At 45.4% G+C, this 24,088-nt stretch overlaps 1 protein-coding gene across 1 annotated transcript in view; it reads right to left on the reverse strand.

The window, feature by feature from the left end:
* Positions 1-1,623: 1,623 nt before the first annotated feature.
* Positions 1,624-24,088, reverse strand: part of LOC116574100 (WD repeat-containing protein on Y chromosome-like) — a 34,076-nt gene continuing 11,611 nt past the window's right edge. Inside the window, exons 8-17 of the mRNA XM_032314619.1 lie at positions 23,520-23,579; positions 22,252-22,417; positions 15,436-15,531; positions 13,853-13,911; positions 12,982-13,123; positions 11,075-11,114; positions 10,369-10,454; positions 9,193-9,377; positions 7,143-7,219; positions 1,624-2,268 (exon numbers count right to left, since the gene is read on the reverse strand). Coding sequence (XP_032170510.1) covers positions 2,064-2,268; positions 7,143-7,219; positions 9,193-9,377; positions 10,369-10,454; positions 11,075-11,114; positions 12,982-13,123; positions 13,853-13,911; positions 15,436-15,531; positions 22,252-22,417; positions 23,520-23,579 — 1,116 coding nt within the window. The 3' untranslated portion in view covers positions 1,624-2,063. The remainder of the gene's footprint in view (positions 2,269-7,142; positions 7,220-9,192; positions 9,378-10,368; positions 10,455-11,074; positions 11,115-12,981; positions 13,124-13,852; positions 13,912-15,435; positions 15,532-22,251; positions 22,418-23,519; positions 23,580-24,088) is intronic.

A 24,088-nucleotide genomic window follows, 5' to 3' on the forward strand; every position in this document is an offset into this window, starting at 1 on the left:
CCCATGGTTCTATGAATCAATACATTTCTCATTTTGCCTAAGCTTGGATTATTTAATGGGGAACCAGGAGTCTTCCCTGATGTGAGCATTTTCTACTGGTGTCAGCTGGAGTTACTGAGGTCTGGACCCCGGCGTGGCTGGGTCAGAAAAATGTCAGGGAACAAGCAGGCAACTTAGCCAGAAAGCAGAGCAACGTCTCCCTGGCAGCTACTGAAAATACAGAAACCTGTGGAATGCCCTTCATGGTGGGGGTGGGGGGAGAGGGGGCTCCTAAAAAGCACTCAGTGAGAATCCAACATTCTTGGCAAGGGTGAAATAAGGTAGAAGGTCACAGGAGCCTTGGGGTGGGGGACAAGAGGAGTCTAGAAGTGAAAGAGAAGTAGGCGCAGGCTCACCCCTGGTGTTTGGGGGCAGGGCAAGAGTACAAATGGGGGCTCAGTCTTTAAAAGTTAAATATCAAGTTAACAAAGTGTTCATTAAAATCTTAACGGATGGTGAGTGTTCTCTCCTCCTACCTTGGCCATTCAGAAGGCCCCAGAAGGCCAGGATGGTTGTAGAATTTTTGGAATCCTCAGAGATCCATGGGGATGTGGCAATGCAGGGAGGGCAGCCTCTGGCTCCCAGCGCCCAGCTCACTCTCTTGCTGCCTCCACCCTTGGCTTCTTCCTGTACCATGATGGACATGTATGGGCACCCTCCCCCAACGCATGTCCACTGTGTGCGTGCACCCCAGCACATACACGCCCCCTTTGCTGCCCTGCTGAGCTGGGACTGTGTGGGTCTCTCCACGAATGAACAAATCCCTGAGGACACGGCATGACTCTGGACACAGATTCAAGGTCATCTGGGCTGACATTTCCAGCTCCCAGGACCTGTAGCACAGTCCAGAGGTGGGACACTTCTCAGACCTGCACACTCTTTGCCCTTTGTGGGGGTGGGGGGGGGGCATGGCCACAACAGTACCTCTCCTGCTCTTCTAAGAAGCCTGCTGCTCATGGACTGACCAAAGAGCAGGTGAGCCAGTACTGGACAGTACTGGACTGCAGGGTCGAGACCTCCCGTGTTTGCGGTACTCTGTACCTTGCTGCCCTCATTTGCAAAGTGATGGCTTTGAATTAGGGGTGGAGATTTAGAGCCCGGTGAGGTGACTGGGGCCACCCTAAGGTTTGAAGTTTGAAAATTTCGGCTTGTGTGACTTTGCACAAAAACCCCATAATCTCTCTGAGGACTGTTTTCTCATCTCTAAAGCACGGATGCACCTTCCCTAGGCTGCTTCAGGGTTGAAGGACGCCCATGGAGAGATTGGCATAGCAAGTCGCTGTGACTGGCAGCTGCTTTGTTATTTTTTTCCTACCCCTGTCAGGGTCTCTGAGAGGGCTGAGAGCTTCCGAATGGCTGTTCTAGGACCACGCTTGGAAAGGAGAGGGCAATCGGCCTCCTGATTCTATTCCCAGAGCCTGCTTTTCTCAGCTCTGACGGTCTACATTGTTGGTAGTTAAGAACGTGGACTCTGGATTTTCTTTTGTCATTTACTTAACTCCTAGCCATCAGCCAACCGTCTAACCTCTGGAGCCTCCGGTTCCTTGTTGGTGAAACTAATAGTGTCTACTCATAGAGGTTTATTAGGAATAAAGGAGATAATACATTCCAGCGATTAACCGTGGCTTGCCTGGTATAAGACAAACTTTTCGAAACTGTCGGTTTTTTCCCAGCAGCCTCCCTTTCCTGTCCGCTGCCCCATCCCACCGGCGGATGGCGGTGGTTGGTGATATCTGCGGTGTGTTGGAGCTGCAGCCCGTTGGCTCTGCGCTGGCTTCCCTCAATGAAATCTTGGCTTCCAAGGAAGGAACACCTCGAATCTGACTCGTTTGCTTCAATTCAAGCTCTAATTGCTTTGGGAGGAAGCCCACACTGGCCGAAATCACTCCTCGGTCTTTCTTCCTGGCCCCTGATGGGCAACGTGGGCTCTCGCTCAGACATCTAGGTTAACTGGGAAAGAAGAACTTGCCAAGAAAATAGCAACCTGGTGCCTTCAGAGCGCAGACAGGGAAACTGCTGTGTGATCAGTGCTCCTGGGCAGCCTCACCTCCTTCTTGTTCCTTCGCGAGGAAATTTACGTTAAACAAATCCGAGCCAATAATAGACAAGTCTGGCTTCTCCCCGACAGCGGACACGCAGGCGACCTCGTGGCACCGGAGGGTCTGGTAGATGCTCGGCCACCCCAGCCCACATGTTCTCCTGGAAGGCGGGTTCCAGTCCAGCGGCAGCCTGGAGGGAAAGAACCAGGTGAGCGTGCGGATTCCTCAGCCCCCTGCTGCCTCCTGCTGAAACGGAAGCCCCCGGCTCAGCCCGGTGGTCCTTGCCATCATCCTACGGCTTCCATTAGCAATACCAGGGGCATGTTGGTCTCTTCCACTCACCCCTCTATCCACCCTCCGCAGCAGCTCATCTCCCTCCTGTTTATTTCTCAACACCTTGGAAAGCCACCGACTCCCACCTCTCAGAATCCTTTCATAGTCAAGTCCTTGCCATGGTCGCCCCCTCCCCAACCCCAGACTCCAAGCCATTCGCACAACACACCCTGTGCCATATTAGCCATTGTGAACGACAGGTAGTTGTGTAGCATTAAGTCCATTCACACTGTTGTGCGAACATCGCCTCCGTTCATATCTGGAACTCTTTGCATCTTGTAAAATGGAAACTCCATTCCCCATTACACTGCAACTCCCTGTTCCCCTCTCCCCGCAGCCCCTGGCCATGGCCTCTCTGTCTCTCTGAGCCTGACTCCTCCTAGTTTCTCTCTGGATTCATCCTTTTGCCTCTGGCTTATTTCACTTAGTTTAATGTCCTTGTAGTCATCCAGGCTGTAGCCGCTCTTCCTTCTCTAAAGGTTCCCTTGCAAATGGCTATGTCCTATTCAACTTACAGGTCTGGGTATGAATCATTCTTCCAGGAAGCCCGCACTACTGTTTCCACGAGGCTTTGCACCCCTTCTGTCAGAGGACAGCCAAGCGGCGAAGGGCTAGAGCCTGGAGACAACCCCCCTGCTTCCCCGAGTGTGAACTCCTTCGGGTCACAGACTCTTCTATTCTCACCGCGCCCAACCGAGAGCAGTGTAAGTGCCCTGAAAGTATCCATGTACAATTTCCGGCAAAATTCTTGAGATCAAGGCTGAATGTTCTGCATCTATCAGGGATAGGAGGTATACTTGCCTACCCTTCCCTAGAGCACCGTTTGTCTCTGTGGTGCCCTTCTCTGTTTCCTGGCTTCCGTGGCCTCTGTCAGTAGCCCCCCCCCCCAACCGCCATGTCTCTGAGAGTCCAAGGGTATCCTCTCCCTCCCTCTGTTCCATGCACGGTCACTGAGTCACCCACTCGCCTTCCTGGTAAAGGGTCTCTTCCCAGTCTGCGGCTCCCAGACTTGCTTCACCCCACACAGCCCGGAAAGCCCCTACTCCTGGCCACTCGCTCACCCCTTTCTGTACAAGTGAACCCCAGCTAGTTAATACTAGTGCCATCACTCTGGCCTGCGTTTGGGGGAAGGTGCTTGATTCCACGGTCAGCTGCCCATTGCCAACAGCTTCTACTTCCTATCAGGAGCATTATAAAGCTACACTTCGGGGGGACGTCTGAGTGGCTCAGATGGTTAGGCAACTGACCCTTGGTTTTAGCTCAGGTCATGATCTCTGGGTCATGAGATTGAGCCCCGCTTGGGGTTCCATGCTCAGTGGGGAGTCTGCTTGAGGATTCTCTCTCCTTCTCCTTCTGCCCCCTTTCCACTGCCTCAAAAGAAAAAAAAAATCTACAACTTTCTTTCTATGCTCATATAAAAGCCCTTCTCTGAGGTCTGGTCTTTTCACAGACTGGTGACACCATGTGCCAGCCTTATACTGACTAGTGGTTCGACTTTGGGCAACTCCCAAGCCTCAGTTTCCTTATCTATAAGTGTGGAAAATGCACAGTCCATCTCCAGGGTGCTATGAGAATGAAACAAGATCATTTAATAATTCTTGCCTAAACATCAGAGGTGACCTGGAAGATCCCCAACATTTTTTGGTGTTGGATGAGGTGTGTGCTGTTTGAGAAGGCAGGCCCCACTGAGAGAGTCCAGGTGAGGTATCTGATGGGTAGACCAATGACAGGGTGATTCCCCTCTTCCTTCCTGCCCGTGTTCTCTTCTTCTCGTCCTCAATGCTACAGCCAAGCAGTCCAGAGAAAGGCATCAGTTTGATTTGTTTTCATTCTTGATACTCAAAGGATCACACATGGTAGATGCCCTCTTAACTGAAATGATGGATTGACTGACCCTGTAAACACCGTGTCTGATGCCTGCAGCTTCCCAACGGTCATGGCTGGTCAATGACACATCTGCTCCCAATAGTTGAGGGTTGAGTTGTGTGCTTAACAAAGACTCTCTGTGTTTGTTCCCAAACCTATATGCCAGTGGTGCCTTTTATTGTGGATATAAATCAATTTACATGATATGAAATTTAATGAAATTCGAGTGAATAGTTTTCATTTTGTGAAAACTAAGACGAATTCTTTGGTAAGACAAGAAGAAGGGTGATATTGAATTGAGGGTAGATGGAACAACTTTTTAAAGTGTGTGGAAAATTCTAAAAATCTAGGAGGGTACTGTGCTCATATTGCTTTGCAAGTATCTTTTAGTTCTTGCTCTACTTAAAAAGAGCAGAAACTGAAAGTCATATATAACGTATTTATGGAAGACTGTGCTGAACTTGTCTCTTAGTTGAAGAGAAAGTCTTGGCCCCAAATCCAAAGATCGGGGAACAAATGTACATCTTACTGTTGCAAGTTGAAATAAAACATTTACTGTTTTATGTAGGGTTCTCTGCCTTTAAAAATATAGATTTTTAAGTAGCCCAACAAACTTGTGTCCATCCAACTGGATGAGAGTATTTCCACTGGTTCCCCTCCTGGCTGGGACTCTCTAACCAGCCCCACTCTGGCCTCTTTTCTTCACAGCTCACAGATCCCCATGTAAGGTTCCACTCTTGTGGCCTTGCAGCAGAAAGAAAGAGAGAATCGATGCTGAGTCCAGAGCCAACATTCATGCTGTCCCTCTTGGTGTGGACCTAAGGAGCATGAGGGTATCTTCCTATGGCTGCCTCATGCTCTTGGTTTATGTTGTTTGGCAGCCTTGTCCCACCCCACACCCAGAGCCATCTCTGGAGATGGACTGAACGATGTCCCTCAAAACTCAGATGTTAGAGCCCTAAACCCCAGTGTGATGCTGTTTGGAGATGGGGTCTTTGGGAGGTCATTAGGGTTGATGAAGTCATGAGATGGGACCCTTAGGATAGGATTAGTGTCTTTAGAAGAAGAAGAAGAAGAAGAGAGAGATTCTTGTTTCACCCCATGAGGACATAGTGAGAAGTCCATCACCTGGAAATGAATTGACCCAAACCTCGATCTTGGACTTCTACCCTCCAGAACTCTAAGAATAAATGTCTGTTGGGTAAGCCACCCAGTCTTGTGTTTTGTTACAGCAGCCTGGGCAGACTAACACTCCAAGGAGAGGCAACTAAAACCCATGCTGGTTCTGCAAAGGTGTTTAAAGAATGATGATGATTCTGCCCTCGCCCATGATGACAATGATGAAGATCCAAGGTATCTGTGGATGGAGACTCCTGCTCCCTTTCTGTCTCCAGACAAACACAATGTCATGCTCACCGTCTCCTTAGATTACAGATCCTCCTGGGAGATCCTGGGTACCAACAGGAAGTCTAAATGCCTTGCCTGAGGTCACACTGTTTTCAAAGACAGACCTGTAACTCTAATTTTCATTCATGCCATTTAATTTCTTTTTTTTTAAAAAGAGATTTTATTTATTTATTTGACAGAGAGATAGAGAGAGAGAGCACAAGTAGGCAGAGGGAGAGGGAGAAGCAGGTTCTCCACTGAGCAGCGAGCCCAATGTGGGGCTTGATCCCAGGACCCTGGGATCATGACCTGAGCCGAAGGCAGCCGCTTAACCAACTGAGACAACCAGGCACCCCTTGTCCTTGCCATTTTCTAACCAAACTTTAGACTCATGGCTGTCAACTTTTTTCTGGCATGATACACAAAGTAGGGTTTCCATGTGTGATGCCTTCTGATTTTGACAGCATCTGAAACATCCTACTATTTGACTCACTGGAACAGAGATTGGCTAGTCACCTACTAAAAGCCCCTTTGAATTCTCTTGCAGCTAGGTGTTATCATGTGACTAAGTTCTGGCCAACAGGATATAAACAGAAGTATGTAGGACCTCCTAGAAAAGTTCATGAAGGGAGCAGATCTGGCTGGGATGTGCCTCCCTTTGGTCCTGGACATTTGGTCCTGGACTATTTGGAAAGTGGGGGGCCCTTGCGGCTATTTGTACCATAAGATGATAGTGAAGACAGAAACCAGAACTACTGGGCAGAAGTACAAAGAAGGGGTCTGGGCTCCTGATGATTTGGAACCACTGCACCATGGAAATGGGCAAGTCAGGGTGGTGTCATCACTCATGCACCCCCACAGCCTAGATCTAAATCCCATGATGAAAGGAGTAACAGGTGACACTGAGTAGCTGTTTCCAGGTCCCTTGATGATTGGGACCTAGGACAGTTGGTTTGGGGCCTGGAGAACAAAATACCTCACAGAACTGGAGAGACGCTTTCATTCATCTCACTTCTCTGTGGAACCCAGCCACATCCTGGTTCAGGGAAACTAGAGGGCACACAAGGCCTTTGGGGTACCCCATGTTTTCAGAGCTTTGGATCCTCACCCCACACCCTCAGGAAGTCTGAGCGGTTACAAGAAGAACAGTGAGAGTACTGCCCCACATGGCCTTGAAGGCAGCAACAGCAGCCATGGAGCTCAAGATGAAGAACTCAACGGGTTGCCCTTGGCCATCTGGGATGGCTAGACAAAACTGGGGCTCGGGATGTCCAGTCATGCAGGTAGGACATCACACTGGCGAGATTTGAATGGTGACCTCATTCTAGTCACAGGTTGGGGGCTTAGGGACAAGTGACCCATGTTGATGACAGAGTGGTATGGGATGCCTCAGCCAGAAAAGGCTGCCTTACTTCAGGGGGGCCCTCACTTCGACCTGCCTACTCCTATTAGGCTGACCTGCCATTGCGAAATGCATACCATTGATCTATGTCTTCTTTCATTTCAACTTCAGGGATGGGGTCTTCTGGAAAGCGAGGATTAGGGGTCATTTCAGGCTGGAAGAAGAAGGAACAGTTATGGGACTGAGAACCCAAGGTCACACTGGTGATGGGGAACAGGGATAACTTGTCAGTTACATGAATCTTCTATGTTGGAACAAGATCTAGCCTGGCTGAATCTGCTGGAAAACAAGAACATTTTCCCCTGAGATTTTACTCAAGTTCTCAAACCACCAACTCATATGGGATATTTTCCAGGTGAATGATTTTCTGCATTCCGTCAACTTATTTTAGTTGTGATTGTATTTGATATGCTGATATTCTGGAAGAATTGCTACTGACACCCAGAATCCAATCAACACATTCAGTTTTGCAAAAACAGACATTCAGAGAAACGTAACGTTTTTAGGGCTGGAACAAAACACACAGATCAGCTAATCCCTCTCTCATTTCATAGATTAATAGGAGTGATTGGTGAAGGTCACACATCTAATGAAGGTAAACTTGAGATCAGAACTCAAGAGACCCTACCTTGTAAACAGTGCTGCAAACACTTTATTCTGCAATTTCACAGTTTGGATTCCCATTGACTGGCCCAAATACACTACATAAGGGCTGAGATTCTTTTCTTAATTTTCCCCATGTATTTCTCTTAGAAAGAATTGACAGACTGTTTCCTGAGGTAACAGCAGTCAAATCGGATAGGATAATAAACACAGAAGCACCTAACGGTTTATCTACACAAGACCAAGGTCAATCCTGAAGTCCACCGCCCCACCCCCTTTCACTCTCGGAGAACAAACATCACGTAAATTATCTATTTTGATCTGTTGAACCGAATAGCCTTCCTCCCCTCCCTGCCTCTCCCTTCCCCTCCCTTCCTTCTTCCTCTTGCTTTGCCCGCCTCCCTCAGCTCCCTCCTTCCGGTTCCTACATTACACTTGCAGTCAGAATTTCTCTCTAGGACTGCTTCCAGCCAAACATCCGCCTGGCTTCTGCGCACGTCAGCACATTTCCCTCATCCTGGCCTTCCTCTCTTCCCACCTCCCTCTGTGCTTTTGTTTCCAAATTGCGGGTCTATCAAAATTAATGAACTCATTTATTTGCTCTATATCAAATGCACATGGAAATTATTGTATTTCTAAATAGACCGATAGTGCTGGGTAGACACATTCTGATCTCCTGAGAGCCACCACGGTACCTCTTTATAACCTTGGGAATGCTTACGAGAACACGATCGTGGCAATGTTGAGAGGCCTCTGACAAGACAGAAGGTTTTCTTGATCTATGTTTGCCGGGTCCCTTTATTTCCTATTTTGAGTATGTTTGAAGCTCTACAGAAAAGTCAGCAACGAGGTTACACTGTGTGATCAGTATTCTAGGAGGCTGCCAAGGAAAAATCTGAGACACATTATTTTGCTGGCAGAGCAGGTGTTCTGCTTTGAGTTGTAACATAACCAGTGAGCAATAGCTCATGAAATGACCTTCTTTTCAATTTATTAAAGGGCAAGCGTTTCTTGGAAATCCATATATTTCACTAAGCTCTAAATCAAGACTGCATCTACCAGAGCCCTCTCAAAATCTCTTGCTCCAATTTTGACTTTCATAGACTAGGGCACTAACCCGATCATTTCTTCCTATCACTTGCTAGGAAGCCAAGCTTTAGTGTGTATGTCTTAAAAGGGGCTGAATTGTCAGTGTCTGTCCTTCTCAGATGTGACTGCAGGGCTTAGCCTGATGCTAAGTCTCTCCTTATAGTCCAAGGCCACAGACAGTCACCTTTTTGTTGGTCAAAAGGAGGACAAAGTCAAGTGACCCTAGGAGACGAGTTCCCACAGATGGACCAACAATCCCTACCCTCCCAACCCCTAACACAGCTCTGGTCGGTAGCATGATCGAGGGACACACTTTTAATCCCTGTATTTACTTGGTTCTCTGGGTCATTCCTTGACTCTTTCAGGTTGCAGTTTGTATTCCAAGCCACAAAATTCCAAAATGCAAAGATGTGAATTGGATGTGCCGAGACCAACCTTAGCCTTTTCCTCCACCACCTTGTCTTGTTCCTCCTCCTTTGTGTGCAGAACAGCCACATCCCCTCCCAGCACTGGGTGAGCAGGTGTGCTCTGGGGATCTGTCAAAATTTCACAGGGCACTCTAGGGTGGCTCCAGGAGGCAGGAGTGAAAATATCCCAGGGGCTTTGTTGCCCAAAGGTTCCTGGAAGAATAGAGACAAATAAGCATAGTATGGGAGCTAACCTGGCTTCTAATTGGAGCAAAGCTTACTGCTAAGATGGCTAGGTCAACCTAATCAAATTTAGTTCTGCTTTCATAGTTCCTTAAGAAACAATTCCAGGGCAGTTGGCTCTGGAAACCTGAGCCTGGTATGCCTCCTACAAAATGCATCACATGGGCGCTTGAACTACTCAGTAATCTACTGAGGATTTACAGAATAAATTCTAAACAGTTTTAACATTTGCTTCAAGGTGTATCAGTTAGGGAAACAAGATGACCTGCTGAAATAAATATACAGAGTCTCTCTACACAGTAAGTCAGGTTAATCTTATTACTTCAGCCGACCCTGGCTAGGCCTTTCCCCATACATAGCCCCTCCAGTCCTGAATCATTTCTACAGAAACAAGACCCTATGATAACAGGGTTCCTTACCAAACTCACTGAGATTAGTCTTGCTGAGTTCTAGAAGTTTAACTGTCTTTGATTTTGCTAATTTTTGTGAAAGTAAGCTGACTTTATGGTATGGCCTGAATTTTGTTTCTCCCCCAAAACTCACATGCTAAAGCCCTAACCCCCAATGTGACTATATTTGAAGATAAAGCCCTTATGAAAGTCATTAAGGTGAAAATGAGGTCATAAGGGTAAAACCCCGATCTGACTGGGATCTGATAAGAAGAGATACCAAAGCAGTCTCTCTGCCATGTGAAGATACAAGAAAATGGCCTTCTGCAAGCCAGGAAGAGAGCTCTCTCCAAAACCCAACTGTGCTAGAACCTGATCCCAGATGTCCAGTCTCCAGAACTGTTCTCATGTGAGACATAAATGTCTACTGTTTCAGTCGCCTGGTGGATGTTATTTGTTAGGCAGCTTGAGCTGACTAATACACTTGGCCTCAGAGAATTCATGACTCAACAGAGGCTACATCAGAAACCCTGAACTGGGACTGAGGTCATGGCCAGGTAGATGTTCCATACCTATGTACTTCCCGTCCGCACTCCACAGGCGCACAGTGTGGTCAAGGGAGGATGACAGCAGAAATTTTTCTTCTATCAGCTCCAGACTAATGACATAAAAAGGGAGGAGAGATGCTCCAAGGCTTGTCCAGCATGAGACACATTCGATCAACATGTCAATGCTCCGTTAATTACAGTTGGAATATAGAAGCCAAGCCAATCTCCCCAATTATTCCTGGTACCATTCTTTCCCTGCCTTCGACCATACCACACTCTTCAAATTATCTGGCTTCAGCCCCAAGGTATCAAACAAGATACACTGGAAACCGTCTTATAGATGATGGGCCTAGGGGGTAGATCACAAGGTTGTAAAAAACAGCCCAGCCAGAGTTCAGGTCATGCCTTTAGCACCGACGCCTTTAAACTCAGTAACAAAATTAAATAAATATAAATTAATTAATTAATTAACTAAATTTCCAGACTTATAGTAAAATACCAGATAAGATCTAGTCAAGGACGACAATCATCCATTTACAAGAAAAATGAAGACTTCCAATCAGTCTTGTGAAAACAATACCTATATTTTCTTTCACCAACAGCAGGACTGGAATACTGTCTTCCTATTTCAAGTAACTCAGAGGCCTTCTGAGAGGGTTAATGTGATCAAAGTTCTGAAAAGTATTTTAACTCTTACAAAATCTCAAACTCTAAAATGGATGGTACTTACGATGTCACCACACTGACATGGGCCCGCCAGAATGTCACATCTAAATTGAAAGAAAAAACACACCTGAGTACAGTTGGAGTTAATGTGAGATGCTATACAACCATTCCTACAGGACAGGGTCAGATCTGGATGAGTGTCCTGCAAGGGGAGAGATACTGGTGTGGCAGTCATTGGTTTTGTTACATTAATTGATAAGTGTTTATCGAGCATCTACTATGTATAAGATCCTATCCCAGGTCCAAAGACATACAAAATGGGTCCTGGGCAAGGTGCTTATGTTATGGTTTTCCTCAGTGCTTAGGGTTTGGTAAGCATGCAGAAGCAGACAACTAATGAGAATTATTTTGTGAATTAGCCAGGTAAGAGCTATGTTCCCAGTACTTGGAGTAAATGACCTAGACCAGGCAGGTGGCTCTTACTCTTAAATTCCAATTTCTCTTACTCTAGCATTTAAACTTCTGTGGCGAACAGGAAAAGATGACTCAGTGGAAGTATACAAATATTTACCTTTCTATTGGCTTTATAGAAATGTATTTATATATACATATAGAAATATAGAAATGCTATATTCTATTTATATAGAATAGTTATATAGAAATGTATATGGGGTTTCATATAACCATTTATATATGTTAGATATTAAATATGCTAAACAAAGCTAAATATGCTTAGTTAGAAAGTTGTCTAAGGGACACAAAGTAAAAAATGAACAAATCCTGAAAATTATGCATTGTGTATATGTAGGTGCCCCTGTATATATATATATGGATTATATATATGGATAGAAATTTTCTGGAAGAAAATGAAAATTCATTAACAGTGTTCTCCAGATGTAGCAAGGGAAGGTTAGGAGGCAGTAGAGGTCACAGTTAACAACTACTACTTTCCATTTTCCATTCTTTTGTGCTGTCTAATTTTTTTTTTCCAAACTTGAACACTTTTACAATTGCTGAAAGGGTTTTAAATTTTTAAACATTTTTCTGACTGCTAAACCAATATGTTTCTGGAAAATTTAGAAAATACACATTTCCAAAAATAAAAAATAAATAACATCATCTACAAAGAGCTAACATTTGCAAAAACTTTGGTGTATGTCCTTCCAGACTTTCAGTCTTCCATATACTTCTTCGTTTTAACAAAGACTCGTACTTCAGTAATTTCGCAATCTGAATTTTTTCACTTAATAATTTACCATGAATATTTTTCCTGTGAATACATTTTCATTTACAGCATTATTATTTAATGACTAGATGGCATTCCAGTGTATTTGTTACACCATCACGTACTGAACCAATTCTCCTTATGTTGGATATCTAGCTTGTCTCTAATGATTGTCTTTCGTACAAACAATGTTTTGATTCACACCCTGATAACTAAATCTTTGGGCACTTGTCTTTTTTTTTTTTTTTAAGATTTTATTTATTTATTTGACAGAGAGAGATCACAAGTAGGCAGCGTGGCAGGCAGAGAGAGAGGGGGAAGCAGGCTCCCTGTTGAGCAGAGAGCCTGATGCGGAGCTTGATTCCAGGAGGATCATGACCTAAGCCTAAGGCAGAGGCTTAACCCACTGAGCCACCCAGGTGCCCTACACTTGTCTTATTATTCTTTTCGGCCACATGCCTAGAAGTAGGACTGCTGGTCTGAAGCTTTAGATACATACTGTCAACTTGCCCTTCAGATAGTATATACCAATTTGCTATCTAAGAGCATTTGAGTGCCCATTTGCCTGTATCTCTGCCAACTGTGAATATTTTCATAAAACTATTTGTTACTACATCCATTTGTAAAGGGTTGAAGAGAGCCCCTCCCATTCTCACTGGTACAATTTCATTTTACCAATGAAAACATTTAATTAAAACCGAAGCTGTGCTAATCATGGTATTTAACAAGGAGCGTTCACTGCTTACTCTTGGGGGACTGCAGCTCAGGTCCCTGCAGGCCGTACTCTTTGATGTCATAGACGTGCACAAACCCTTCCTGGTCAGCCACGTAGGCAAGGGCATCTCCTGCTGTCACCGTGATGCTGCTGACCTGCGCTTTGTCCCTGGACTGAAAGAGACATGCACAGCACCCATTACAGAGACACCCACGTGGTGCATCCCAGACACACACAGACATAGCCCCTCACACATACATACACACGAGCATAGCCTTTCACAGACATGTACACACAGGGCCACTCGTAGATAGCCAGACACACATGCACATACACACACATAGGGCCCATGACACACACACAAACACACGTGCACACATACGTAGTCCATCAGAGATACACGTGGGGTCAGGGTCATTGCAGATAAAGCAATGTCTTTATCTTGCCTGTCAGACAACGGCAAGTGGAATGTTATATCTCATTTATAAAAAGAACCAATCACTGTGCCTGTGTTAATCTTTCAGCGAGATAGGGAAATGCTGTATAGAAAAATAAAGCTAAGAACTTGGAGCCCATGAGAGTTGCTGTGTTTCATAGCCAGGCTAGTGTCAAAAAAGAAAAAAAACAACATGGGTGCCTGGGTGACTCAGTCACTTAAGCAATGCCTTCAGCTCAGGTCATGATCCCAGGGTCCTGGGATAGAGCCCTGCATGGGGCTCCCTGCTTAGTGGGGAGTCTGCTCCCCCCCCTTTCCTGCTGCCTCTCCCCCACCCCAGCCCTGCTTGTGCTCTCACACATTCTCTCAAATAAATAAATAAAATCTTAAAAAACAAAACAAAACAAAAACAAAAAACAATAGACCCAAAGCCTGGAAGTGATTTCCAACCAACTTCCCAACTTACGGGAGTGAAGTTTGCAATGGGACAGGCCCCACCAAACAGCTTCCAGAAGGTAACAGAACCTGTGAGGAGGGGACAGCAGGAAGGGCAGTGTGGCTGTGCAGCAGCCCCACACCCCCTCCAACCTCCCCCCGCCCCTGCGCTGAGTGTCTGAGCCTTTGCTGACAGGCCCTGCAACCTCATGACCCCAGGGCCTTGTTCTTTCTGCCTTGGCTAACCGATCAGTTAGAATTATCAGTAAATACTGGGGCGGGGATCTTCTGTATGGATTTTGGATTAACTGGTTCAGTAGCCTTTTCTTTCTCCATTAATCTGGGCAGATTTCGTGATGAGAAGGTCTCCAGCTTTGGTCATAGAGAAAGGGTCCAGAAATTTGGGCTACAGCAATAATTAGTGTGTGTGTGTGTGTGTGCGCGCGCGCGCGCGCGCGTGCATCTGTGTGCCTGTATGTATGAGCACTTACTTCACACACACTGTGGGACTTGCCTAGTCAAAGGAATTTGGGGAGGGGTGGGCGAGGTCCTTTTTGGCCTAACAGTTATGCATAATTCTTGACCATGTTTTATACGTGGATGTTCATGGAGCAAGCCTTTGTGAAGGGGGTCCTCATGTGTACTGCATCCTCTTGGGAGCTCCCTAATGAATGCACTTTCCTCCTCTTCTCTCAGGAGCAAAGGAGCTCTGTGCTCCCACTGGGTAAAGCACAAGCCATGGACGCCTCATGGTGGAGGATGGAGAGAAACATCCAAGGACATCTGCAGCTTGGGGGGCCGCTGGGACCCTGAGTCCGCAGCCTCTGACACTACATGATGAGAAGAACACAGACGACCAAATACCCTGGGACCAATAGACATATCTCAAGCCTTCCCTTGCCACTGGAACACAGTTGGCTGGCTGCTTTCAACTCGCAATTTTAATTAAAATCCTACAGCTTTGGAACAGGATTGTGGCCCACTTGTTACATTTTTACTAAAGCCCGTAGTGGGGGGCCGGAGGGGTCATGTCATTTGTGGAATGTCACCAAGCTAGTTAGTGGCAGATCTGGACTCAGAAGCTCATCCTCAAGTTCTTGGGGGAGCCCCAGCTTCTTCGTCCTAAAATGAGCAGGCTACGTAGCCGATCTCCACTCAGGATTCTTTGTTCGCCTTCTTTAGGCTCTTTGGTCAGGCTGCCTGTGGCTGCTTGTGGCCTTCCCCTTACAGAATGTGCTGTGGCTGCTTGTGGCCATCCCCTTACAGACTATGATTGGCATTTCCTCAGCCTGACTCAATGATGTCCTCTGTGGCCCACTTCACTTGCAGAGGGCCTCTGAGTGGGCAGCCGGGGCAAGGAAACTTGATTTGGAGGAAGGGGGAGTCAGGCCCTCACTCTCCATGTGACCACCTCGCTGGCTGGCAGGACTGGGCCAGGGTAGGCCAGGGTGGGGGCCTTGTCAGCCTGGGTTCCAAGGAGAGACAGCCGCCAGAGGGAGGGATAGGAGAGGTTGCAGAGGACAGGAATGAGTGACTGGGGAACCCCCTCTCCAAACCTGGGCTTAGAGTGACCAAGTCTTAGCAAAGAGCAGCACTGGGGGATGCCATTCTCACCTCCAGGCCCATTGGTGATGAGGGAAGCAGCCGCTGATTCAAACTTGGCAGCCCGAGACTTCAGGAAGGTGAGGCAGGAAACACACCGGTCTGAGCCTGGTGACCAGGGAAAGTTTCCTTGTGATCTCCATCAGGCTCACAGCCCTTTCTTGCCCCCTTCCTGCAGCCCTGCTCCCTCCACACCCCACCGTGGGCCTGAAGCTGGAGCCGAGCATACAGGGGTGCTCAGGCAAGCAGGCACCTGTGCTGGTTAAGAACCAACCCAGGTGAAGTCCGGTGTGAAGGCTAATGGCCCTGGCAGCACAGGACCCTAGGGCTTTTGGAGAGAGTCAAGGATTTGGGAGAATTTGCCCGGGATTTTATGGGTGTTCCTCAAGAAGCCTCACTCTCCAAAAATTCCTGGATTGGAATAATACGAATTAATCTTATGTCACCTTTGACATTTACCAAGATGGAAAACCATGTGAAATCCCATGGAAAACCATGTGAAATCCTATGGTTTATTGGATTATTAACCCCATGGCCAGATGAGGAAGTAGAGGCTTATAAGGGTAAAAAGCTTCGCTCAAGGCCATAAAGATGTTCATGCTTCTATTCACTTTGTTTGTTTGTTCGTTTTATCAACGTCTGTTTAATCTCTGGTACAGCCTAGGCATTTCAGTAAGGGCTGCAGAGAGAAAGGGAAGCAGAGAGCGAACCAAAGCAGAACTAGCCCCAGGAATGAACAGGATGCTGATGGCACCTGCAGGATGAAGTCTTCTCAGGGGAAGCAGCATCCGACCTGTAATCTCGAAAGATACCATGGGCAGGCGGCAGAGAGGGCTCTCTAGGGAGAGATGTCAAGCCCCGATCTTCACAGCACAGCCAAGTGTTGGAATAACTTCAAAGCCCACCACCCTGCTTCGCCTCGGTCTTCCAGTCTCCTGGCTAGACTTCCAGGACCTCCACACAGAGGCCACATCTGTCTTGTTTATCACTTATCTGTAATCCCCTCACAGTGCTTGGCACACAGAACTCAACTATTTGCTGCAGAAGAAAAGTCCAACAAGCTCTTTAGAAGCAAAGCTGTGAGAGCCACAAAGAACGTTGCTACTTGAGGTTGTGGGCAAGGAACTCCCTTTATATTGCCCTCCTTGAGTCTGTGTGCTCCAGGGTACATAGGTTGCCCAGAGTAGAGGTGCAATGAATGATCTCATGTAAATAAGGGGCCATATAAAAAATGGGGTTGGTAATGGAGTTCAATACAAGGGGTGCTGCTCCTTGTATTTAAAACCGTGAGGACACTCATGTATCATGTTGTTAATCATTCAACAACATTTATTTTGGCCTCTGAGCTCAGCACTGTGCTGTGCACTCAGGAAACCATAGTGGACATGGTAGACTCAGGCCCTCAAGCTCTCCTAATCATTGTTACTGAGTTCTCTGGCCTCGGTTTCCTGATCTATGAAAATGGGTGCAATAGTACCTATCTCTCAGGGTCAATGTGAGCATTAAATGAGAAAAAATATTAAAAGAATTCAGGAAAATGACATAGAAGATTAAATAGAGTATTTTAAAAATATTTATATATTACTATATTAATTATAATTATTATTAAATACTAAATACTACTTAAATTATTATATTTATTAAATATCATATTATTATAATAAACAAATATCATTAGTTATAAATAAATATATTAGTTTCCTAATTAAAAAGCTTAGTATCTAAGAACTAATAAATGAATCTGGCAAAGTAGCAAGGTACAAAGTCAGCCCAAAATAATCAGTTGCTCTTCTATATACAAACAAGGCACCATCTGAAAAGGAAATTACAAAAACAGCCCCATTTCCAATAACATCTAAAAGAATAAAATATTCAGGAATTAAGAAAATGAAAGACTTATACAATGAAACCTACAGAACATTGCTGAAAGAAATTGAAGACATAAATAAATGGGAATATATCCATGTTCATGGATTAGCTGACTTAATATTGTTAAAAAGTCAATATTATGCAAAGCAATCTAGGGGCACCTGGGTGATTCAGTCAGTTAAGCGTCTGTCTTCAGCTCAGGTCATGATCCTAGAATTGTGGGATCGAGCCTCTTATCAGGTCCCCTGGGCGGGAGGGAGTCCATTTCTCCCTCTGCCTCCGCAACCCCCCCCAAAAAGTAAATAAATAAAATAAAATAAAACTACACAAAGCAATGTCAATGGTATTTTTTAAAGAATAGAAAACCCATCCTAAAGTCTGTATGGAATTTCAAGGGACCCCAGATAGCCAAAATAATCTTGAAAAAGAAGAGCAAAACTGGAGGATTCACATTTCTCAATTTTAATACTACTATAAAACTACAGTAATCAAACAGCGTGGTATTGACATAAAGACAGACATGTAGACAAATGGAATAGAATAGAGATCCCCAAAATGAACCCTTATATTTATTGTCAAATGATATTTGATAAGGGTGCCAAGACTGTTCAATGGGGAAAGGACAGTCTTCAAGAAATGGTGTGGGAAAACTGGATATCCACCAGCAAAAGAATGAAAATGGATGCTTATCTACATATAAAAATTAACTCAAAGTGGATAAGAGACTTAAAGGTAAAACCTTAAACAGTAAAACTCTTAGAAGAAAACAGAGGACAAAAACATCAGGACATTGGATTTGGCAAAGGTTTCTGGGATATGACACTAACGGCACAAATAATAAAATTTAAAATAGACAAATTGGACTTCATGAAATTTTTTTAAAAATGTGCATCAAAAAACACTTACCCACAGTAAAAACGCAACCTATAGAATGAGCGAAAATATTTGCAAATCATATATCTGATAAGGGATTAATATCTAGACTAGAGGGAACCTCTAAAACTAAAATAACAATAACAAAAAAAGAAGAAACAAAAAAAAGCCCCCAAAAAACAAAACAGAAAAACCTGTTTCAAAAGTGGGCAAAGGCCTTGAGCAGACAGTTTTCCAAAAAAGCTATACAAATGGCTGATATGCACATGAAGGGATGCTCAACTTCACTCATCAGGGAAATGCAAATCAAAACCACAAGGAGATACCACCTCACACCCATGAGGATGACTATTAAGAAAGAGAGAAAGAAGGAAAGAAAGAACGAAAAGAAAGAAAAGAAAAGAATAAATGTTGGCAAGGATGTGGAAAAATTGGGACCTTATGCACTATTAGTGGGAATGTAAATTGGTGCAGCCACTGTGGAGAACAGTACGGAGGTTCCTCAAAAAATCTAAAAAAATACCCCATGATGAAGCAATTCCACTTCTGGGTATATACCCCAAATCATTGAAAAGCAGGGTCTTGAAGAGATACTTGTACACCTATGTTCATAGCAACATTATTCACAATAGTTAAAATGTGGAAGCAACCCAATTGTCTTGGATGGGAAAACAGATATCAAACTGTGGCATATCCACATACAATGGAATATGATTCAGCCTGAAGAAGGAAGTAAATACTTAATGAAACAAGATGGGATCGGGAGGGAGAAAAACCATAAGAGACTCTTAATCTCACAAACAAACTGAAGGTTGCTGGAGGGAGGGGGGAGGGTGAGGGTGGTGGGTTATGGACATTGGGGAGGGTATGTGCTATGGTGAGTGCTGTGAAGTGTGTAAACCTGGTGATTCACAGACCTGTACCCCTGGGGATAAAAATACATTAGATGTTAATAAAAAAATAAAAAATTAAAAAAAAAAGAAAGTAAATTCTTGAATAAGCTACAATAGGGATGAAACTTGAGGACAATACGGTAAGTGACATAAGCCAGTCACAAAAAGACAAATACTGTATGATTCCACTTACAGGAAGGACTAGGAGTAGTCAGAATCCTGAAGACAGAAGGTGTAAGGGGAGGCGGCGGGGAGGAGAGACTGGAGAGCTGGTGTGAAGCGGGGACAGAATTTTAGGTGGGAATGATGGAAGGTTCTGTGGATGGGTGGTGGAGGTGGTTACTCAGCCACATAACGTATTTCATACCATTGCACTGTACACGTTGCTGTGTGTATTTTACCACGATAAACAAAGAAAGAGGAGGAGGAGGAGAGGTAAGAGGAGAAGGAGGAGGGAGTAGGAGGAGGGGAGGAGGAAGAGGAGGAGGATGGGGAGGGGAGGGGAGAGGGAGGAGAAAAAAGAAAAAGTCTTGGTCTCGGGGTGAGCCCACTGCTTTCCTGGATTTTAGTCTGGTTACAATCTCTGTCGTTCTCTTTCACTGTCAAATTCTTTCTCTTTGATGTCAAGGAAGATGTGACAATCCCCAGTATAAGGAAGAATGAAGCTAAAATGTCAAAAAGCCAGCAGAAAGCATTTGTTTTGGTCTCATTTGGCTTGGCTTACACCATTGCCTTTCTCCCTTAGCTCCCCTCTCTACTCAAAATGACTTCAGAAGAACAGTCTGGACAGTTTTTCCAAATAAGATGGTGACCTCTTAACCAATTCCATGTGAACCAGACCACTGGGTTCTGGTTTGACCTTCAAGTAGAGCCAATACTCCTCTTTCCTGGAAGGGTAGGGCACTTTCCCATATTTTCATCTCATTTGTGCAATGTAGAAATGTGAATTATTGGTAGCTATGGCTGGCTTCATATTTGGGGGAGAAAAGGAGTTTCTCAAAGCCAGCAGTCATATAACTTTAAGCAAAAATTCTGCTACAAACAGGGTTTTAAATTAGAGCTGCTGGCTAAAAGGTCAACATTGCATTCTTGGCCAGTGACTTTATTTTCATTTTAATGGCAAAGAAAATAATCATTAGAAGGAAATGCCACCACTTCTCCCTCAAAGATTTTTAAAAGTTTTGGGCACTAGCAGAAAGAGCCTCATAGAAGAATCTTTTTTATGTTATAGGGTAGGAACAGACTGAGCAATAAGGGAACAGGCTGGAGTGGCTGGGTGGCTTGGTCGGTTAAACATATGCCTTCTGCTAGGGCGATGATTCCAGGGTCCAGGGATTGAGTCGAGCAATGGGCTCCTTGCTCAGTGGGGAGTCTGCTTCTCCTTCTGCCTACCATTCCCCTGCTTGTGCTCATTCTCTACTCTCTGACAAAGAGATAAATATAATCTTTAAAAAAAAAAAAGTCTACAGGTAATAATTTCTTTTTAATGTCGTGGTATTCAGTTTCTAGCCACTGCCTTCCAGAGTGTGTCTCAATCACAGCAGTCTTGGGCATTGCTTTATCATTCTTTTATCTGTTGGGCATGCACATCTTGTGTCTTAATTTAGACTGTGAGCCATTTGAAGGCAGCATTAAGCCTCAAGTTTCTCTCTAGTCTTTTCTATGCATCTCCCTCAGGGTTATGTCGATGGGAATGGCTCAAAGATATTTTCTGATCAAATGAGTTATTAGAGCTGTTCTTTGGCTAATAAGTTATCAGGTGCCTGAACCAGGAGATTGCAGGGTGGGTGGGGTTTTCTGAGGGTTTGCTGGTTGGGTTTCAGGGGATGCAAGAATCCCCCGGTTTTATGTAAAATCTCCAGTATCTCCCTGTTGGGGCTCCATGGGTGTGAGGTAGTAGGTCTCTCGGCTGTTGGCAGTTGGGTGTCTACAGATTGCCACTTGGGAAGGATGAACCTGGACTCTGGAAGTAGGGCAAGGAGTGGTAGGAAGCCTTTGGCTGTGGGTTCCCATGGTTTTCCATTCAACATAGCCAGCCATGAAATGGATAGATAAGTGTGTTTTTCAAAGTGTTTGTGACTTAGAGGGAGAGGGGTGTGGTTACCAGCCCCAACACCTAGCACTGGGCCTGGCACATAGCAAGAACTCAACAGTGTGTTTTGAATGGAGCCATGAATGTACGGGCTAATGATCACATTAGCAGAGAAAGAGGGTCATGAAGAAATGGAACCAGGGCAGAAAATTAAGGGAGAATGGGGTGGAAGATTGGGCAAAAGTTTTGGAATAAAATGTACAAGTAATAAGGGACGCCTGGGTGGCTCAGTTTGTTGAGTGTTTGACTCTTGGTTTCAGCTCAGGTCATGAACTCAAGGTCCTGGGATCGAGCCCCACTTTGGGCTCTATACTCAGTGGGGAGTCTGCTGGAGATTCTCTCTCTCCCCACCGCCCTCCCCTTCGCCCTGCTTGTGTATGGTTTCTCTTAAAACAAATAAATACATGAAATCTTTAATATACACACACACACACACGCACACACACAAGTATGTATATATATGTGAAATATATATATGTATACACACACACACACCATATACACACATATATATACATGTACGTGTGTGTGTGTGTGTGTGTGTGTGTGTGTGTGTGTGTATGCATATATACAAGTAATAAGGATTGACCCATGTGGCAGAGTGTAGGGGATGAGGACTCTGGGACCCTGGGTACCACCTGAGGGGGCTGATGGAGAAGGTGGCATAAAGCCTGGGCATATAGCTGAGTGACACAACAGAAGATGATGTTTGAGGTGGCTTGGGAGAGCAGCCTTGCTAGCTGAGCAAAAGGAGCCTGTGAAGACAAAGGGGTTAATCAGCACTGTGGCAAAGCCCAAGGGGCTCAACAAGGCAGAGAGTCCTTTAGATGCACAGTAGATGAGAAAAGACTCCAGGAGTTGGTGGGCTGGACTGAGACAACGTCTGATGGATGAGTGCCTGGGGATGTTGACCGAGCTAGCCAAACTCTAAAACTCCCTCCCAGCTTTGGGAATCGCTCGCCAACAGGTTAAACCTGAAACCAGGCTAATCCCTACACACTGGGAAGCTGTCCAGAACTGAGATCTCTTTAGGACATGCCAGAGTCCTAGGCTGCTGGGGCCTGCACATAGCAGCCAAGGAGCGTACTACCCCTGACCTACCCTTTCCATCTTCTGCATCATCAGAGCAGGGGGGAGTGTTCAACTTGCAGTGTATGTGGCCTGAGATGACATTCCAAATGATGACCTCCCCATCGTAACTGGAGGTGGCAAGAAGAAAAGGTGGGCACTGAGCCACACACAGGATGTCCTCCTTGTGCCCGTGGTTCTGAGAAAGAGAGAGATGGAGAGGGATGGGGAAGAAGTCAAATCCCCAATCACCCCCAGCTAACTCCCCTTCATCTGATGCCTAAGACAGAGGATGCAGATGGGTTCCTCCTCCTGTTCTTGCCCACATCTAAGACTCACCTGGAACCAATCTATGCAGCTCAGAAACATGTATTGAGTGAATTAATAGTTGAATGAGTAACTATATGAACTTCACGGACTTGCATGATGCCCATCCTTACAGTGGTCATCACTTCCGGGGCATTTTCTGCTTAACTTTGTTCTTTCACTCAATAATCACTAATCCACAAACCCCAGGAAATAAGCTCATCACTTCATCTTCAGTGAATAAAGCAGACTTGGCCCACAATAGGCCTTTGGCATATGCTAGCTGAATGAAAACAAATGAATTGGGCATTGCTATAAACTGGACGCTGGGCTAGGTCCTGGGAATACCATGGTGAAGACAGACAAGGTCTGGTTTCCTGGAGTTTGTATTCTAGTGACTCGTCCCTTTTGGAATATTTATGGGGGTATAAGGTAGGGTTGAGCCATGGCAGCTGATGGTTGGGCACAGTGACTTTTCTTTCTTAGCACTTGTCTTATTGGCTTGGCATCCAGGCAATTTTGAGGAAGGTCATTCCACCCTGGGAGGCTATAGAAAGTTGGGGGGGGGCACTTTGCTAATAAGAATCACAAGAACTCCCTGCTTATGGGTCACCAACAAATCACAGGGCAGGAATGTAAGCTCTTAGGCTCTGTGGCTGCCCAAGGATGACACAGTAATTGCATATAATTTTGCATGCCAAGCAGAAGCAGGAAGTAGAGGCTTCTTTGAGCAAAGTTACACCCACCACGTCTTGGGCTGCCATTCCGGCACGACATGAGTCGTGGCTGAGCTCACAGAGAGTTGCGTGGATTGGTTTCTGTGGCCCCATGCCCCGGCTGTCACTCTTCCTGGAGCTAAAGCAGCACTTGGAGCTCAAGCTCCCAGCTCTACCTGGACCCATCATGAATCGTGCTGCAGCAGAGCCTTGGACTGAAAGGTATCTGCCTCATGTGCCCCTGTTTGGGTGGAAGTCAGACAGTGGACTGGGGCTCACCAGGTCATCCTGCCAGTGTGGCTGGGGCTTCCAGAAGTGATGAAAGTCACGTGGTGCATCCTGTATGCAAAGCCAAAGAGGAGACGTTCTATAAGCAGTGAAATGAGCTGCCAACATACTCACAACTTCAGAGAGAAGGTGTTGGCACATTTTATAACCCTACCCCTCACCCCACCAGTGATGTAGATTTTCGAAATGTCAAAGCAAATTCCCCTAGTGCTGGTGGGAATAAAAAGCAATCCACTTCTGCCGTTTGGGTGATTGCATTTCAACAAATCATATGTCAACTGACAAACCCTGCTTGGATGGTCTGCACAGCTTCGCCTTCGTAATAAGACCCATAGCTGTTGCATGTGTTAAAACAAAAGCCTTCAGCTCAGGAACCTATAATACCAAAGGACGAATTCAACGCCAGGGCTTCTCTGGTAGCCATCTTTCAAATCATCTGGGGATGCAAGGCTTAGACTGTGAAATATGGTACACCTTCAAATGAATAAAGAACTTACAACGTTTAAAGACTGTTGGAAATCCATGACCATCCAGCATAGCAAGCAGGGGAAATAAAATGT

This window comes from Mustela erminea, chromosome 15 (assembly GCF_009829155.1).
Source record: "Mustela erminea isolate mMusErm1 chromosome 15, mMusErm1.Pri, whole genome shotgun sequence".
NCBI classification, from domain to species: domain Eukaryota; kingdom Metazoa; phylum Chordata; class Mammalia; order Carnivora; family Mustelidae; genus Mustela; species Mustela erminea.